Here is a 19,595-nt window from a genome sequence, read left to right on the forward strand (position 1 = left end):
GTCAAGTCGGACATACTTGCAGATGAGGCAAAGAGGGTGTTGGAGATGAGGTCAATCTTACAACTGAAGGTCAGCGCCACTTAGGGGACGTCATCGGATCTCAAGAGTTCAGAGATCAATATTATCGCGCGGGAAAAGGTACTCGGATGGAAAAGAGAACTCGAAGCACTATCTGAGATAGCAAAGGAGCCAGCCTCATCCAGCCTACACTGTTTTCACGAAGAAGAAGGATAAATAGAAAAAAGCAAAATAAGCTGCGGAATACTCACTTGGGGGCTCGATGAATATTTTTTCGGACTTTCCTGTTAAAACGCTAGCGATAAAGTCAGCGATCACCTTTGGACAAATAAACAAAGTTTTATTATTTTTCATTTCTTTGTATGGATTAAAATATAATGTCATTCATAACTCTCTCCTATCACCAGTTCACAAATAACAAGTGAAGACGTACAGCGACGTGTTTATCATCATCATCATCATCATCATCATCATCATCATCATCATCATCATCGTTATCGTCATCATTATCATTAATACTATCACCATCGATCACGATCATTATTAATATGTAATAGAGAGCTTAAGCAGAATATATGTGAAAGATGAACTGTTAATTCATATGAGAATGGGGTAAAAAAAATTTACGAGTCCCCTTCAGCGACAAAGATCTTTCTGAATCTGAAATGTACGAGTGCAGATATTTCAAATAACAGAAGTAAACACAAACAAAACGTCCGTGACTCGCGTTACACCAAAAACCTTTCATTGCTTAATCTTCGCTTTTCGCGCCACAAACGCTGTACTCGACCCAGACCGGGTGCAACCTTACTGACGTCGGTGACCTCAAGAACGTCCGCAGCTTAAGCTCTCTAATTATGAGAAAACCTATTCTAATATAATGCAACTGAAATAAGAGAGACGTACACCTTTAATTTAATTATTATTCATTCAAAAGTTTTCGACTTTCCTGAGTGGCTCCAATCCCCCGGCTAATTTTTCACAAGCAACCGGCGCTACCCAAATTTGGAAATGGAGAGCAATTTACCATCGATTCGGTTAGCGTTTAATCGGAATCAGGGTTAAACAATGGTATATTTGATTGGAAACGAGGCTGCATTAGCTGTTGACCATCGATCAACCTCGTTTCGAGGCGCGGCGGCCAATAGTGGGGTAGGCACCGATTAATACCCTTTTTTGCGTTGGAATCTCATTTATTTGCGGTGGATTACATTAACGCCGATAACGTCATAGCCTTTTTGCCTTTATCTCATGAATAAAATGCGCAGTAATCTCATAAAGGTAAGTCATATGCTATTTTTAGTTGGTTTAACCGGTTGGATAGGTTTAGAGTTATTTTTGAACAGATGGTGTCTTAGTTCATTTTTACTACGTGTGTCATTTTGTGGAATTGCAAGCATTTTAGGCATCCTACTAATGAACAGTTGGGACACGTAGATATATTTTTTAGCAACTACTATAATTTGCAGTCTGTCTACTTTGAATATCCTTATGTGGGTATGATGTCATTGTCTATTTTTAATTGTGTGTCAATATCCTTATTTGGGTATGATAATGTACAAGTTTTGTTTTGATTAGTGGACTCCTTTGAAGAAGTAATGCGGTCACGGATAGCCAAAAACCCAAGGAATAAAATGCCCGCTGGATATTAACTACTTTTTGCGGAATTTTATGCAAGAAAAAAAAAAACGTTTGGCCTGGCCTGCTTCGACTAGCCTTGCTAATTGCAAAACAGTCCTAAAGGTCTTTTTTTAATTTATTTATAATTTCAAATAATAAAGTTGGAAGTCGCAAACTGAAACTGCGCCAAGAAACAGGCCATTGTTTTGAAAAAAGTGTACGAGGTGATAAGGATGTTAAGAATTAGAAATATTTCCGTATGATGTGAAGAATCTCTTATGGCGTCTGTGGATAATTTTTATTTTAATAATTTTTTGATGTGTTAAAAAAACAATTTGGCTAATGATTCCTTGTGATTTCGCCTATCCTATAATTAAGTAAGGACTCTCGAAAAAAAAAAGGCACAGTGAGAACACTTGTATTTACGTAGTTTAAGCCCATATGGACCAGTGGCTGTATAAATTACCTCAACTTCCACTCTGTCTCCAGGTATTAAGTCAGAAACTGTGATATTATTACCCTCCTGGTGAAAAAAACATTGCGACATGGTAAGAGTTTTACATTGGAGGTTTTCACCGTAAGGGAAAAGTATTACGAATGAAAATTACCAAATCATTGTGGGTTTTTATTCGATGCGAGTTTAAAAAATGGATCGAAGGTCAGAGAACGGCAACGTATTGGCTTGGTAAGGAGATGACTCAAGAATGAACATAAAAAAAAACATTGCTAGAAGAAAAACACAATTACGCAACGTTTTTAAAAAACTTTATCGGAAAAAATGACAAAAAGAATGCTAAAACGACAAATTCTATATGGACTACCGTTATTGTCTGCCATCTTTTTGCCCTGTCTGGGTTACCGGAGAGACTACAGGTTATAACGTATTCGTTCACTTTGCTTTCATTGAAGAGGGGCATCTCCCATGAGACTAAATAGATGTACTGGTCTGGTTTGCTCATGATGAGAATTGCTTCGGACAGGTTTCGAACTTTTAAAGTAGTTGGATCAGGCTCTGAAACAAAAAAGAGAAAATGAGATATATGAAAAATCCTTATAAAAATATCCATTCGGTGTTATTTCAATAATTGATACTTTATATAATAGTGAAACCTCTATTAAGTGGACCCCAGACAACCTCTATTAAGCGGACACAAAGCTGGGTCCCGAAATTAACTTTTTTTATTTCCCTAGTAACGAATCCCTATTCAGCAGGCACCTCTATTAATTCCGGATGCGGACACTAAAATGAATTGTTGTTTGGCTAATTTCTATAGTTAAAAACCTCTATTAAGCAGACACCGGACTGAATTGACAATAGCAGTACTGGATTACGTCCTCAAAATACGTACTGTAGTCGATTAATAAAGATAAATTAATACATGTAGCTGTCAATAAACTGAAGACTAGACCGATATCCGACCGTATGATCAAAGTTCACCTAAAACGTTTGCACAAAGTACATCACAAATATTCACAATCAAATCTTTCTTTGACTAAATTTTAAAGACATGTAACTTTATCACAGTACAGAGTAACCGTTGAATGTTAATTGTTAACAAACATTACGCAATTTTTACAAACCTCTATTGAGAGGGCTCCCTCTATTAAGCAGACACTTGGGAAGGTCCCGAGGGTGTCCGCTTAATAGAGGTTTCTCTGTATATTGTAGTCCCAGAATCCAAGGTAAAACACAGTGTTAACAAAACACATTTTAATCATCGTTACAGGTTACACAATCTTGACAACTTCGGCCTCGCGTGGTTATTGCACAATACGTCACGTGACTAACAATAGTTACTTAAAGGGACCTGCGGGCAGTCGCCTAACACTACACTGCTCCCCCTTATTTGGGTACTGTGCCAGTGCTGGCCCTCCTTGCAGATCACTTCCGACTGATCTGAAAGCAACTTCAATTTAACTCAACAGAGTAAGATTTTCTAACGACTGTTCATTATTATATGCCGAATGTCCACAGGTCTTAGGAAATCAACGGCATTAACTGGTACTTATATCTAGTTGTCTAGGCTGTCCTATAACGCGTATCAGGCCTTGAAGATTTCAAGTTAGTCAGTCACCCAAGTTCCGTTAAGACTTGGCAGTTATTGCTGCTTTGGAGATCTCCTAAGAACGCTGGAATCCCTCCAAAGTAAGACTTATGCAGTCGACCCAATTGTTTGACGGCCGACATCCTCCCGGTTATGGCCATCCGCAACAGAAGTTGACATTTCCATATGAATTTCAGATTCCCTCACATCGTCAGGCTTGTTAATGTTATAATCCCCAATGGAATCAGCATTCTGAGGTCTCGGGGAAGCACTGATCATCCTTGTCTCCTTCCGTAGATTCTGTTCCGTCAAGCTCAACTCACTCTCTCTCGTTAACCAGCACTGACGGTTCACCTTCGACAAAAATTGAAGAGTCTTCATCTGATGTCTCTCTCCTCTCTTCTCTCGGGCTCGTTAACTGCGTCCGCCTCTTTGTAATCCATCTCTCGAGTGGGGGTTCTAGTTAAGGCTTTAATCTGTTTGGAAAAACAACCTTGGGCTTGGTCTTTCGGTTCTTCTGGATAAGAGGCACCTACCACATCCGACAGCAATGATGTTTCCAGACAGGTTCCTTCCGAAGGATAGTCAAGTTTGGTGTTTCTCCCCTTCTTCCTCTGAACGTTATGTAGCCAAAAAAAATCACCAACAATGACGGTCTACCAGTAAGCTGCTTATCGTTGTTCCGCTTCTGTCGTACTGCAACCTTGTTCAAATTACGTCTGGCCAAATCATATGCACTGACCATTCTTTCTTGAACAGCAAGAGCATAGTCCGCCTTGAGTGGTAACGCATCAGGAGATCTCTCAGTTACGACATCCAGGGGAACTTCCAATTTTCTACCCAGTATTAAGAGGTTAGGAGAAACCACTGCTGGCTCATGAACACCACCTCGATAGGCCATCATGCAAGCTGGAAGCTGTAGATCCAAATCTGTTAGGTCCTTCTAGATCTTCCGACGTAACATTTGACTGAGGGTCCTCTTGAAACTCTCAACCCGTTCGTTAATGGCCTCACATGGTTATTGCACCATACGTCACGTGACTTACAATAATTATTCAGTGGGTATCCTCGGGCAATCGACTAACGCTATAATATTCTTGCTTCACAATCAGTTCAAATCATAAAATAGCCTTAAAAAATAAATATCACGGTATCTTAATCCATTTTCTTTTCCTACTACCGATATCTGGGACGGTTTTATATTAATTAATCATTTATGGATCTTTGGTCTCAAAAAGCTCGAAAATATATTTGCGTTTGTTATTTGCCCGTTAAAGTTCTTTTTATCATGAGCCATTTTATGTTATTTTAAGCTGTTTGTATTGCTATACCTTGCGATGCTGAATAATTATTTGTTGATAATTAAGTTATCTAGGAGGTAATAATCTAACCTGGTGCCGTTTTCGTAACTTGGCTTTCAATCTTCTGAATTTTTACGTTATCAAACAAGGGCGTCACCTACAACATAACACGAAGTTATTCTTATTTTGTTTTGAGATGTAACATAATATATAGTAATCGTTATCATCAACAATTAAACATTTAATAAGTACTTACTTTTAGCGTAACAAATTCCCTTGGCCTCACTCCGAACATTTGGAATGTTGGTTGCGTCTGTAAAAGACGGAGAGAATCAGATTTGATTTGAGAAAGCAGCTGGCTTCAAAGATTCCTGACGTTCTCTGCAGGAAATGAATTCTTAAACTTATCTAGTTCTGTTTCGCAAATGTTAATTTTCGCACATTCTTTTACATGTCATGTTTCTAACAGCCGGCTAATTTATCTTTGTAATAACGGGGACGACAGAGCCGGGGGGACTGGGGGAGGCTTTAGCGCCCCCACTTTTCTAGAGGAGTTTTTTTAATTTAAGTATGAGGAACGTATAACGGGTAAAGAAGAAGAAAAGACAAGGATAAAAGAAGAAAAAGATTTGCTTTAAATTTGAATCATCACATATGACGCTTCTATCCTTCCTTTTTGCTGTGGTGCATTCGGACTGAACAAAGTCTTTTTTTTATAATCATTTCAAATACTTGACTATTACAGAAAAATATGCTACATTTTCTATTACATACCACCTCTCCGTGAAATATGGTCTCGGCGCTGTAGCCCGTCAACTCGTACGTAAATTCATAGGCACGAAGCGTGAAGTTGAATAATGGTCCTGTCCACGTGAAGTTGACTGTGAACGTGTTCTTCCCTTCCTCACGTAAAAACGTCCCTACAAGGATATGCCTCACTTTGACTTCTTCATCAGGTGGAACTAAAAGTACAAACATATATATTTACCTTTTTTAGTTATAATATGTACAAGCCCTTCTATTCCACTGCTTCACCTGTTTAAGGTAATCAAATCGTGTAATCATTCTCAACTTGTTAACACTGAAATGAGTCCACTCGATTTCAATTATTATCCAAAATAAATACTGGAAGTGTGTCTGCACAGAACCTGACGAACCTCAGGTAAGAGGCCAGAGATCTCAAAACCCTGATCGTGCACCTGCGAGGTATATTTTTACACTTAACTGCGCGACATAAGCAGATGTATTCGTTTGGTTTTGAAAGCATTTTTTCTGTGGAAATTCTGCTGGGAAAGACGGTCTAAAGCTGGTCCCGCTGGCCATATTTGAGGGTCTCAGTGGGGTGGTAGCTTTGACAGTTGATTGAAAATGTTTTCCAGTTTTGACGATTGACGGTTAAAGTTTAGAGCTTTTGACCGTTGAGTGGAAATTTAGTCCAATGGTTAAGGCAAATATTAATTTCTGTAGAAAAATTGATGTTAGCTGTTGAGTTTTGGAGGTCTTCTTAGTCTTTCACTTGAAACATTTTTAGATATAAGCAAGTTGTGAGGTCTTGTAATGTCTAGAAAGAGTATTTTTTTTCCACTCTAGAGATTCTTCAGGAGCCAGAATCCCTTGAGGATCAGCTGAGATATCGATGAAATGGTGAGATTTAAAATACATTGAAACTTAATTTTTGATGGTTAATATTCATCTGTATTTTTGACTGTTGGCGGTATAACCCTCTTGACGGTTAAATTTTAGGCTGTTTGACGGCTAACAGCTAACCCCAATAAGATCCTCTCTAACCGGAGCTAGTTTCTCGAAAGACGACTAGGATTAATTAATAGTTATAAAATTACCTGCGAATGTCCTGTCTTCTAGACTGTCATTTTGGGTCTCTTAGTAAAAGTTCACTAATAATATTTTACGATTCTAGGAGAGTAAGGTTGTTTAAAGTTTCGCCTAAAACTAAGCTTTAAAGTTAACCACCTTTCGAGAAAATCCGGGCTAGATAGAAGACTGATTGGATGATCCAAAGGGATGTGACAAAAAAAACACTGTCTCATGTTTCCGAAGGAAAAAGGAAGAGTGAATCAAACCAAAATCAAAGGGCCTATAGATGGAAGTAATAAAAGTTGGACTAACGGTGACAGAAATACCCACTCCCCACCCCCCGGGGGGATGCAACAAAGTTTTATACGAGGAGACTCCTGCCACGAGATCCAACCCCTTACCCTTTTGTATGCCATTTTTGACAGAAAAGATACCCCTTTCGTATTTCTTCCATTGACAAATGGTACCCCTTTTGCATCATACCTAGTTTATAAATTTGCATAGATTTCAATTGATATATTATGCACTAAAATAAAATACGAATAAATCAGTAAACCAGAAGGTTTTCTCGAATTTCCATAGCTATAAAATGTATCCGTTAGCCCTTTTGGGCCTTTCTACCGGCCGAAATGACAGATTCTCCTACCCTTTCATGTGCTTCAACTTAAGTCCCAGCCCTTTCATTACCCCTCAAGCCTGAAAAAGGTACCCCTTTTGGGTGGAGTCTCTCCTTATGGGCCATTATAGGGAGCACCCCCCCTTCCCCAGGCAGCAATACTTCATACCAGGTGCTTTTACTTTTCCAAGTAGTTCTGTTCCTGTAATCCACTCATGATGTTTGTATTTTGGAGTGATCTGAAAAGAGAGCGTTTTTCTTGAGTACGAGACATTTATGGCAAATCATACGGAGGCCATTTAGAGGCTATTGATAGCTGCCTGCTTTTGCAAATTTTTTCATCTTTGTGTGCTATAAATAAAGATAGAAAATCCGTTTAGTTACTGGCAGCTTTTTATCATATTATGTTTACAACTGGTTTCCTTTTCTTAAATTCATAGAAATGAATTTCATAATGATTATCGTCATGATACATGGCTAATTTCACCGGTACATAAGGAGCTTACCCAATACGAAACTTGCTCGCCGTGCATCACCCCAGTGATTAAGAAGTGAGTTTGACTCTGCGAAAAAGTGAAAAAAATAACATTCGATAGAAGTTTGACATCAGAACTCAAAATTTGCACTTCATACCCCCTATACGGCCTCTTGTGGTGCTTGTGCCTAGATAATGAATTTGTCGTAGAACGTGACGTTACGACCAAGCACTACTAGAATACTTACGGTTATGTTCCCTAATCGTGTTTGTTTTCCAACTTTGTAGTATAACTGGTACGCAGCGAGGGAACTATAATTAAACGTTGGTTTATCCCAGGAGATGTTTGCAACAAAGCTTCCCGGTACTGCCGAAGGGTAGAATTGATAACCTTTTAAATGGACCGTCACTTCGTCTCGAGGTACAGCTGTGTGGAGGGAAAAAAATGGAAAAAATAGTATCTTAGCGAGAACTTTTGTGTTAATAAAGAAGTGCACAATCAAGTTTGACTGCCTAGTTTATGAAATGCTTTTTTGTTAATGAGCTGAGACCAAGTCTCAGTGTACAGTCTGACTCAACTTGCAAAAGTAGTTTCTGCGTGTTTTTATTGTTTTAATGTCCCGTTTTTAACAACTCTTAGTTCTTACATTTTTTATTGTTTTTAACACCCCATTTTAAAAATTTTTTACATACTTTTTCCATATTTTTTATTCCATTGTTTCTTTCTTTTTAAATATTTCTTTTTATTTATTTTTTATATTCTCATACTTGAACTTGATAATGACCGAAACACGATTAAAACATCGTTCTGGATTTTTACCGTTTATTTTTTACTCTAAAAAGAGTTAATTGGCCCGGGGGTACTTGAACAGATTCAAATAACCCTATATCTAAATTTCGTTACTAAGAATATGAATTGATAATGTGACAATGATAATGATCAAGGTGATGGTGGTGATGATGATGATGACGATATACTTAAGAGGTATTGAGTCTCAAAAGGGATCTTAGCTATGTATATTTGATGAATGGCTGGTGGGATAAATGGTTCGATTTAAAGAATTTTTTGCATGTTTGTTCATTGATTATTCTTGTACTGACTATTCATTTTATAGTTTCGTAATGCTTAAATTAAAATTAGCTCACCAGGGGTAGTAAAATTGATAGATCTCCTTTCCGAAGATGGAAGACTGTCAGTAAAACTTGGTCTGACCTGTTATAAGATTTTTAAAATTGTGTTAAAGAACATTAATAAAAATCCTTAGCTTAATCCCTTCTTGATATTTACAATCACACTGCATGTATAAGGTTAATCTCTTACGTCGATTTTGTAAGCTGTTCCAGGTAGTAGATTCGTTAATAACAAGCTTGTAGGCACCTGCAATATAATGGGTGGTGTTAATCAACAATTATTGGATGAGGCTGAGTATGATCAGAAATACAAACAGGAATTATGGAGATCTAGGAGGGTGTTATACGCCGAGGGTGGTTAGGCCGAGGCGGATAACACCCCCCGAGATCTCCATAATTCTTCAGATCATACGAAAGCCGAATTCACATTTAATAATTATTTATTCATTATTCAAAATAATTCCTAGTATAAAAACAATATAAAACGTGCTTACCTCCGTACATGTCTCCATCGATGTTAAGTTCTCGTCTTCAACTGCTCGTTTCTCGGCAAGTTCAGGAGATAAAGGGATGTTCAGCTCTGCAAATATTCTCCAAATAGCAGGATGTAGTCTGTCGAGTTCACATATTTCTTCTTCGCAAAACAACTCAACCTCGTCTCCAGGGCTTCCCGATTAGCTGTCCAATTTTCTGGCATTTATGCTGTTCTATTAGCCTTACGATTTTCCACATGTCGAAAACTTCTTCCTTATTTGGTCAACTAGCTGGTTATTTCACAATTATTCCCCCAGCCCGAATGGGCTCTGAGTCAATAGCCCATGAGAAACGTAGAAATATTTTGAATGAACACTCCCGGGTCAGCTGTCAGCAAAAAGAGATCTCTTTCAGACTAGTATTTCAATTTTTATCCGTTTGGGCTGAGACTTTGCACGATAATAGAACCTCATATTTCCAATATGAAGTCATTTTCGCCAAAAACCGTTAATTTCAAAAATCCAAAAACGTACGATTGTTGGGAATACAAAGTCCTATTATCGTGCAAAGTATCAGCTCAAACGGTTAAAAATTGAAAAATTAGTTTGAAAGAGATTTCTTTTCGATGACAGCTGAACAGCCTTAGAATAATGATTCAGCTATCAGTATAATTGCAAACAGTAAAAGACAATCAATCAAATATAATTTTAAACTCTATGACACAAATAATGACCAGAGAACCTGTGAATTACAACCATAATGTTTCTTCGTTTGTGAATCCGGCTAACCATTTTGTACTTCTGCAGCCGTATATATACAGGTCTTTTTCAGGATAATCTCTAAATTCTTGATAATTAAAGTGACTTCCGTGAAATTGGAAGATGAACATCATTATTATAACGCAACAGTTACTAAATTACATGTATGGTTGCAAATGGGGGGAGTTCTCTAACTCTATGAATCCCTGCTCAAAATCAGGTAGAAACTATTACCAAAGGACCCACAAACACGTCCTTTTTGAACTTATCTTTGCGGAGTTTCGGTCATGCGAAGAGTGTGTTTGGTGTTTCTGGGTAGACAAAGTTAAATCAGCAACGTTTGCTGTGATAAATTTGTCAACGCCTACCGTGTTGTGGAAGCTTATAAATTTGTTGTCTCCTTTCCAATTCCAAACAGAGTAAAGAGTCACGTTCTTGTAAGGGTATACCGGTGGATCCCAGGCGATATTCACTTGGAATCTATAATCGTCTTGGGCTGTAAAAGAGAGTCTGATATTGTGTACTACCCTGTCTTCCATTGGCGCCTCTGGTGGATCAACTAAACATATCGCATAATGATCAGAAAAAAAGGTTTCGCTTTCATAGCAAACATTTGATAATGATGATTAAATAGTAAAACATTAATCTTGTCATGTTACTGTTATGCTGATAATCTTGTAGTATCAGGCTGATCAGGCCTTGTCCAAAAATGTTTTTTTTTTTTACAAAATCGAAAGAAGCTCGGGGTCTACAAAAGCGTACTCTGGTCTGATTGGTCTGATTGCTATAATACCATCAACTGACGTGGTACAACTCACTTTGACTCTGAAGATGACTACCGCACAGGTTGTCGAAACGTCAGTCACTGTCAACAACAACAGTCCTATTCATGAGGACTACGTTCACCCGGACGATCAAACTCAACCTACTTTTGAAATGACTCTTGGGTTCAAACCTTTCACATTGTGATCCGTCAGAAACAGAACTTTCTCAGTGCAAATTAAATTGCTCCCGCTGGTAGCATCCGAAACGTTCTTCGACTCATCAGTAGTTCCTTTGTTTCTGGTTAGGAAAGCTTGGTGAACGAACCAGGCAACTTTGGCGAGATAATAGCCGTCGTGTACGAACTCACGAAAAGAACTTCGGAGAAACTGTTCGCCGATTGGGCACAATAATACAAAGCATTTTTTGTGCCCACTCAGGAGCCAGCATTCGCTTGACCTTTTGGAAATGGTCTGGTGAGAGTCGGTACCCAGGGGCTCTTCCACCCACGCTTGAAAACTTTCGTCGCAACTTTTCTCCCGGCCCCACTGACTGCCCCTGGGTCTCCGAGGATGTGCTGAATGAAGTGGTTAGTTTCTAAAGAAACGTGGTGTCAGTCGTCAGTTCAGGGGAGTGAAGTACAAAGATTTAGTCATAAAAGCTGAACACCTTGGGGATTATATACTGGAAGCTGACTTTTCGAGAGCAAAGACTTTGTCAGAGTATGACGTAAGGGTAACGCTCAAAACTTCGGCTCCCCTATATTTTCCTACGTTGGACAATCTAACTTGACAACCAGTTTTGGACTTAATAACGGTTTAACGACCCTTCAGAAAGAATATCCTTACTGCTTAAACGGGAGTCATTAGTTTTCTTGACGCCACAAACAAGCTTTTAACAAATCATGTCATTTCAGTTAGGTCAACTATAAATATCGTAATCCACGACATCCATGGCAAAAATGAATTCCTACGAGCGATTACTAGATAAAAGAAAAGGTAAACTATTTTAAAACTTACATTTGTAGCATTCACTTTTAGGAAAATTTGTTATATTTTGACAACCTAAAAAAAAGAACAATAAATAAAACTTTAGTCTACGAAGATTTATACCCACCCTCCTACGATTTTATCAGCTAAAGGTTCATCGCTGGGTAGGAATGGGAGTATACTTTGATCAATAAAGCATTTAATGACATTGGTATTGAGTTTATATAAAGTCACACGATTCCAATTTTAGTTTTGTAAACGGTAGTTATTCAGTTAGGGTTTTCCAAATATTAGCGTTACCCTTACTTAAAAGCACGTATAAATACTTAAGAATTGTATGCCGCAATTGTATTTGCTTTTTGTGAAAATGAACATCACCAACGCCCTAACAATTTACCTGGATAGGTGTATATTAAAGTTGCCTCATCACTCGCACTACAGCCAATCATGGCACGAACCTGGAAAGCAAATGTAGATTACATTTATGATGTGAGTATGATTTTTTCACGTCACGCCTTTAATTAACTACTGTTTCAAATCAGGCGCCCTTGAAAGGGAAAACTGGTACCTGTACCTTTTACAAAAAAAAATAGACCTAAAAAAGTATAGTCTTTGAAGAATCTCTCCAATGTTATCACTTAGATGGCTCCCATGAGTAACGATATCTAAAGAAACGATATTCTCACATGCACACCAAGATGGTAAGGCGAAAATGTGTCCGTTATTTCGTTATTTTTTATGGCTAGGAGTATGCAGAGTTCAGCGGTAAGTAATATAAAATGAACATTACAAAATTTGTAATAGCGGAGCTCCATGCGCTGCGCGAAGCGCCGCGCGTGGGAGGAGCCCCATAGCTAAGGAAATGTGGTAATCTACTCATCCGAGAAAATTTGGTAATCACGTGACCGTACACCGACCGACCGCCCCACCGTCCGTCCGCATCACAGGCATACCAATGTAAAATAACTCAATCAACAGGTATGGCAACCCAAATGCAACTCAAGGTTTTATTTGGAAGGAAATCACATGGCCGCCCGGACTTCTAGAAAGAAAAAACAACAACAAAGTCGTGTCTTTTTCGGCGTTATCTTTTTATGTTTACACTAACGTGGATAACAGAAGAAGAGCTAGAGCGAGTTACTGAAAATAAAGGAGACGAATTTCGTAGAAAGAAAAACATGGAAATTCAAAACGGCAGTGAGAAAATGAGAAATGCTAGCGGCCAGCGAGGTGAAAATGAGCGGCAGTGAAAAATAAGAGCGAACATGAACACAGGATACAAAATATTGGGTAAGCACATACGACAATTCCTCCATAAAAATAATGTGTAAATAGGAAGTTTGACGTTTTAGTCATACAAATCAGCGTTGTAGTCGTGCAAAACAACGGCAAGGGGGAAAGACAAAAAAGCGTGCTGCACGTGCAAATTTGTTTTTTGGCTAATTAGAAGAAAAAGTGTGCTGCACGTGCAATTTTCTTTTGCTAATTATATCTATTAGTCTTGAAGACATTTTCATTGCCGTCCCCGTTTAGCATTACACGATTAAATTTTTTTTGTTTACACGTATTACTAACCAGAGCTTCGCTTTTAGCCCTGGCTAAATCTATATATTATACATACTAGGATATGCTCACTGTAAAGCTATGTTGTAACTTTTTTTCGCAAATGAGTTCTGGCCAATCAGAGGGGCGAACGATGTTTTGTCACGTGTGACAAAAATGATACACCCAATCAAAAGCCACAGAGGTGTGCGTGTTTCGAGCCAAAATTTACGTCTTTTATAGGCGCTTGTAGCTTGAAGGGCCCTCGCTTGCAGACATTCAAAGAGAAAACACTATAGTGTTAATCGTAGAAGAGAGTATAATTCCAAACTGTGCAGAGCAATAATGTTTAAAAGAAAAAAACACACACTATATCTGAAAACAACATAAAATCAATAAATTTGCGAATTACCAATATATAATAGCGAGAAACAGTCCCGCCTTCGACTGCCATGATTTTGTTCCTTCTCAAAACCGTTAATTCTTGTTTTTTTTTTTTGCGTAAGCGCATGATCAGTACACAAATCCGCTGTCAAGACCTTTGACGATCGCTTTGCAAGTTGTGAGACCATCGTCTGGATTTCATTTGAAAGAATGCATGGGAAGGAGCTGTTACTGTTCACTGTTACACCCTTTTTTCCTGAAGACACTCTACAGACTTACCCTACTGATAACACCTGAGATGTGTAAAATAAACAACTAACTATTGCATTTTCCTTCGTATTTATGCACTCAAAATGTACTGCGAAAAACGAAGGAAATGGCATTTCCTAAATTTCAAAAATAGTCCAAGTGTTAAATAGTTTAGAGTTCTTTCAGTGGTCTACCTTTTTTTCCCGTGCGTATAACACCTTCAAAATGTCACGCTACGCCCGTGTAACTGTGGTGTTTCATTATTTCTACTTATAATTGTATTTCAATCTTTTCTTTTTGTTTGAAGTGTTTAATATCGCCTTATCTTGTCCCGCCTCAGGATTAGCTGAACAGCTATTTGCGGGGCATCCTATATTGTAAAACTTTATCTTTTTGTTAATATAAAGGTTGTTGTTGTTGTTGTTGTTGTTGTTGTTGTTGTGCAGTGACTGTGCAGCATATTCTTCCGCGCTGATAGCCGGTGAATAGTTAGCGGACAATCCAGTGCCTCAAAGCATCATCCTAACTGAGACGTCCAGTGTTGAACGCGTATGTAAGTGTATTATTTACTCTATTATTACATTGCATAAGTTACAACAGGCTGAAACTCGGTATCAAGAAATTTTAAGCCTCACTGGTACAAAATTATACCAAAGGCTACGGGAAATAAAGTATTTTCCGCTGCTAGATAAACTAGATAACCTGACATAGAATTTTGTTCTTTTTAAGTCAAGAAAAACTAGCCTGTTGATATACATTCAGATTTGATATTAAAGTGTACGAGCATGGAATGAGGTGTACAAGACAATGAGCAAATAATAGTACACAACTAGACATATATTCCCCCTGCACGTGTATAAATAATTATCGTCTAATTAATACTCACCTCAAGAAGATGGTGATTACACCTTTTCGCTTTCGAGTACACATGTTCTGAAAATTTGTTCTCGGGCTGCAAACAAAGTGAAATGAAATATTTTTCTTAGATTTTTAGGGTAAATATGCCACTCCTCTGAGCATATCTCATTAATGTACTGCACTACGTTTGACTCTGTGGTAACAGTGTGGATCTTAGGGCAGTTAACTTTCAATATTCAATATTTCATTTTTCTTTCTGACTTGAATCGAAGTCATTTTAGGAGGTAAAGGAGGCACTGTGGGAAGAAATACAGTCAAGTGCGGGGGAAGGACTTTTTACAGTCAATTTATTTCATTTTTGGAAATGTAGAAACGTCAACGTTTTGTATGATCCTTCAATCTTCACATTTTCAACACCCTTGTCAAATACAAAAAATTAGAAAGAGAGAAGTTTAAGAATCAAATTGTTTTAACTTAAAATTAGTAAGGTCATGGTAATTACTTACCCCAGAAGTTTCCCAATTTTCTCTTATGAAGGGTTCGCTGTTACATTTGCGAGGATCCAGTTCCCACATCATGGCATATTTTGTAATGAGATACTTATAATCTGTAAAACATTATTTTTAAGAAATGATTTTATTATTGGATATAATGTTTCGTACTATATAGTCATAAGACTAATTGTGTGGCAGGAACGCTTAACGAACCCCTAAGAACGCCTGCGTGGGAGGCTATATACGGGGAGGGTCCGATATATATAATGTTTGACAGAAAGGGTACGCCTTCTTAACACTTTCTATTGAAAAATGTTTCCTTCTTGCCATTCCTACTTAATAAGAATAAATCTCTACAACGGGAAGTCTTCTCATTTTCGCGTACCGTTTAATGGACCAAAAGCCCATGGTGGGCTTCTAGGCGCGTCTTTTCGGATTTTCCTTTCTTTTTGATATACTTCAGCTAGTAAATTCGCTGTCCACTACCTGAAAGCTGAAAACTGTATGTCACCTTTCGGGCAGTTACCTCCCCGTATAAGCTATTGTAGGAAGTTCCCACGATTTTCTAACAGCACACAATCATGTAATTTTTTTATCACCCACCGCTTGGGGGAATCCAGGATACAGTCAAGTTGATTTCATCAAGAGGGGAATTGTCAGCGACAGGATCATACACTAGACTGTTTAAAGTCACGTTTGTGACAGGCGCCGGCTTGATAAGACCTGTAATACAACAGAAAATATGAAAAATCTGAGTTTGCACCAGTGTAGTCCAGCAGTCGCTCATCCATTGTGTGAGTAAGTCACCTAACAGGATACAGCCCGTGTATTGAACCACTAAAAACACCTAACCCTTGCCGCTACTGAAATTTACAACAATACCACCATACGGATGGCAAAACGTTATTTTTGGGATCTGACAAGCCTGACATGCAAAACTACAAAGGAAAGGAAATAGATCTAGAAAGAGCGACGGTCGACTAAGAGATAGTTGCCGTACGCGCCTAGTTTTTATATAGCTGCTTTAGAATCTTATTTTTTTAAATGTTAAATGATTATTCTCCAGTATGCTAGAAGATTCACAACAACGTCAGCTGGTGCTTGACCTATTCACCCATAACGCCGTTTGCAGATCCAATTCAGGATCCAATTCAGATGGCACTCTTCAAACCATTGGCAGTTATTCTTTAGAAACATCGCACACTCGGTTTTTATATTGGCTATCGTTTTTGAACGACCAAAAAGGAGGAAGAGGGCTATGCATTAAATAAATAACTTTTCCATTCTGATTTTTTTTATGGGCGGGGGGGAGGGGGGTGGGGCACTCGCGAAGGAGCTCGTCAAGCAAAATGGTTCATTGAGACTGAGACCAGTAAGGGGACAAGCCCATGTAAAAAAAAAGACAAGCAACGAGGATGCTAACCAAAAGAAAGATCATCATCATCGCCATATCCTTTAATTTAAAAAGATAAAACTTAAAGTACAATGCTTATGGAGTCGTGTAAGAAAAGATGAAAGGCTAAACAGTTCACGAAGAAAGGTTCACATTCCCTAGATTTAGTGAAATAACAATATCCCAAGAAGAAGAACTGAGAGCTAATAAAGTTTTAAATTCCCTTTTCTTTCAGCATTGCATCTTCTTTTCTCTTTTTAAGATCCCGAAAATTTAGATCCTCAAAATCCTCCTCACTCTCAATTCTTGTGCGGTGTATTTCAATAAAAGAAGCCTTAAAGATTAGAGCAGTAACTGTCCAAATGTTTATTTGTGATTCGATGAATAGGTCAACAAGCCTGGCTTTCAATGGCAAATGCACCATGCAGATGAATCAAGATACATTTGAGTAATGCGATAAGATACTTATCAGTTTTCAATGTTACTTACTCGTTTGCACCGTTTGTTGCCCAACGCTTAAAGATGAGTTCTCGGAAAGGACAGCCACTCTAAACTTGTATAATATTGCTCTGTAGTCTGAACGAAATGGGGCCGTGTCGATGTAAGCGCAAAGACTCGGGAGTGATATTGTTGCCCCTGGTATAACAAACACCTAGGAAACGCCATAAATATAAGCAAGACTACTAACAAAGAATTAAAAGAATAAATTAAACTAGGAAACATCTATGAATAAAAGAAAACGCTCCAAAAATGATAGATTTTATTCAAACTACCTCTGACAAGTAGGCTGAAACAAATGCTTGTCCGCCCTCAGAAAACGCCATCTCAATCATGTACACTGGGCTACCAGTCGTGTTTTCCACAGCCTCCCACTTTAAGCTGATGGAGGTCAAACTCCTGTTTGTTACTAAAGGTATTCCTGGGGCTGGTGTCGAGGAACCATCTCCATTTATTATTGAAGAAAAGTTTTTAACCTTAGTCAAAAACTCACAACTCTCAAGACAGCTGCTTGAAGCTCTCTGAAATATAAAACAAATACAATTGGAAAACGGCCAACTTAAATTTCTGCAAAATGACCAATTCCGAACATTTACAGTAGATTAACGTAGCAAAGCAAGCCGGGTCAGTTGTCGCTACTTTTGGGTGACTTAATTGAAGCCAAGGAACTACTTTTAGAGTTTTTATCCCTTTGTGCCCAAAATTTTTAGGATGGCAGAACTTTCTATTCAAAACAATCGCATGTTTTTTGTTTTTCGATTTTAACGGGTTTTGGCGGGAAAGACGTCACATGATTGACAGCAAAACTGAAACTTCAACTAAGGATCTAACAAAATTGATTAAGCAGTTATAAACGTTTTGATTTTTGTATTTCCCGCCATTTTGTTACTATTTTTAGAAACCCAAGCACATTTCAAAATGTTACTATCAGAAATATGATCTCCTAAAGCAATTATGCTTTTGTTTCTATCCCGTCGTGCTCTTTAAAAATTATTTATCTGTTACGTCACTAGTTGAAGTTGAAACGTTGCTGTCAATAATGTGACGTAATTTTGCCGCCAAAAAACGTTCAAATCGAGAAACAAAAAAACATACGATTGTTTATAATACGAAGTTCTACCACTCTGAAAACTTTGGGCTTAACGGATAAAAACTGTAAAAGTAGTAAATTGGCTTCAATTAAGCTGATTAAGTGACCCGAAAGCCGCGACATGCAGCTGACCCGGCGTGAAGGTGCACACGAACACCCGGAATTTCAAAAGGAGATACTTACGCATGTTTGTTTACACGCTGCCTCATCCAAATCAGACGATCCACACGGATCTAAGCACTAAAAGAGTTCAAATATCAAGGATAGAAATCAAAGTGGATATTGATAAATAGATGGCTTTTCATTTACGAAGCACTCTTTATGGATTCCCCTTTTATAGGTATTTTGCTCTGAGTTGTCAGTGTTACTATTCTAAACTTTACTGATTGAAAATAATGGTACTTACTTCTTTACAGTCAGATGTTTGACAGGGAATTCCAGTCTCATTGCTTGCTGGATTCTAAAACAATTTTAAAAATAGGAATGCGTTATAACGGTATGCTAATCAAACTTACTTATAAAGTCTTGCAGGTCTAGATCGCGCAAAATTCGGCTTTAATCGATTTCAATGCTTTTTGTTTATTGTTGTCATAGTGATATCGATTTTACTTAAAAATGCATTTTGATAAACTTCAATTCATAATCAATCAATGGTGAAAATTTCATAGCCATCGGACAAGGATTAATAATATTAATAATAATATTTATTGCTTATAGCGCGCAAATTAACATTCGAATATGATCAAATGCGCGTTACATCTAAGATACCTAGAAACTATAAACAAAAGCAAAAGAAAACTATATACATCACATAAAAACTAAAAATACATCATAAAAAACTAAATTACATCATATTAAAAATAAGATAATGAGCAACTAAATTAGATAAAATTAAGAGAAAGCTATACGAAACAAAAAAGTCTTAACCTTAGTTTTAAAAGTGTTAAAACATGTCTCGTGTCTGATTTCACGAGGGAGTGAATTAAAAAGCCTGGGGGCTGCCACGGCATGTCAGATGGATCAGCTACTGAGAAAACTCATATGAGGTCCTGTTTCCCGCGTCGATTTTATGAACGCAGACGG

The 19,595-nt window shown here is 37.9% G+C and overlaps 1 protein-coding gene across 1 annotated transcript in view; it reads right to left on the minus strand.

The window, feature by feature from the left end:
• Positions 1 to 19,595, minus strand: part of LOC140944829 (uncharacterized) — a 39,788-nt gene that overhangs the window by 13,447 nt on the left and 6,746 nt on the right. The window contains exons 4-25 of the mRNA XM_073393931.1: positions 18,919 to 18,972; positions 18,696 to 18,752; positions 17,698 to 17,943; positions 17,414 to 17,576; positions 16,955 to 16,984; positions 16,135 to 16,254; positions 15,544 to 15,644; positions 15,066 to 15,131; positions 12,402 to 12,462; positions 12,035 to 12,079; positions 10,622 to 10,812; positions 9,212 to 9,268; positions 9,037 to 9,103; positions 8,139 to 8,317; positions 7,922 to 7,978; positions 7,585 to 7,654; positions 5,759 to 5,946; positions 5,241 to 5,297; positions 5,075 to 5,141; positions 4,327 to 4,592; positions 3,891 to 4,037; positions 270 to 336 (exon numbers count right to left, since the gene is read on the minus strand). Coding sequence (XP_073250032.1) covers positions 270 to 336; positions 3,891 to 4,037; positions 4,327 to 4,592; positions 5,075 to 5,141; positions 5,241 to 5,297; positions 5,759 to 5,946; positions 7,585 to 7,654; positions 7,922 to 7,978; positions 8,139 to 8,317; positions 9,037 to 9,103; positions 9,212 to 9,268; positions 10,622 to 10,812; positions 12,035 to 12,079; positions 12,402 to 12,462; positions 15,066 to 15,131; positions 15,544 to 15,644; positions 16,135 to 16,254; positions 16,955 to 16,984; positions 17,414 to 17,576; positions 17,698 to 17,943; positions 18,696 to 18,752; positions 18,919 to 18,972 — 2,356 coding nt within the window. The remainder of the gene's footprint in view (positions 1 to 269; positions 337 to 3,890; positions 4,038 to 4,326; positions 4,593 to 5,074; positions 5,142 to 5,240; positions 5,298 to 5,758; positions 5,947 to 7,584; positions 7,655 to 7,921; positions 7,979 to 8,138; positions 8,318 to 9,036; positions 9,104 to 9,211; positions 9,269 to 10,621; positions 10,813 to 12,034; positions 12,080 to 12,401; positions 12,463 to 15,065; positions 15,132 to 15,543; positions 15,645 to 16,134; positions 16,255 to 16,954; positions 16,985 to 17,413; positions 17,577 to 17,697; positions 17,944 to 18,695; positions 18,753 to 18,918; positions 18,973 to 19,595) is intronic.

Source organism: Porites lutea, chromosome 7, assembly GCF_958299795.1.
Source record: "Porites lutea chromosome 7, jaPorLute2.1, whole genome shotgun sequence".
NCBI classification, from domain to species: domain Eukaryota; kingdom Metazoa; phylum Cnidaria; class Anthozoa; order Scleractinia; family Poritidae; genus Porites; species Porites lutea.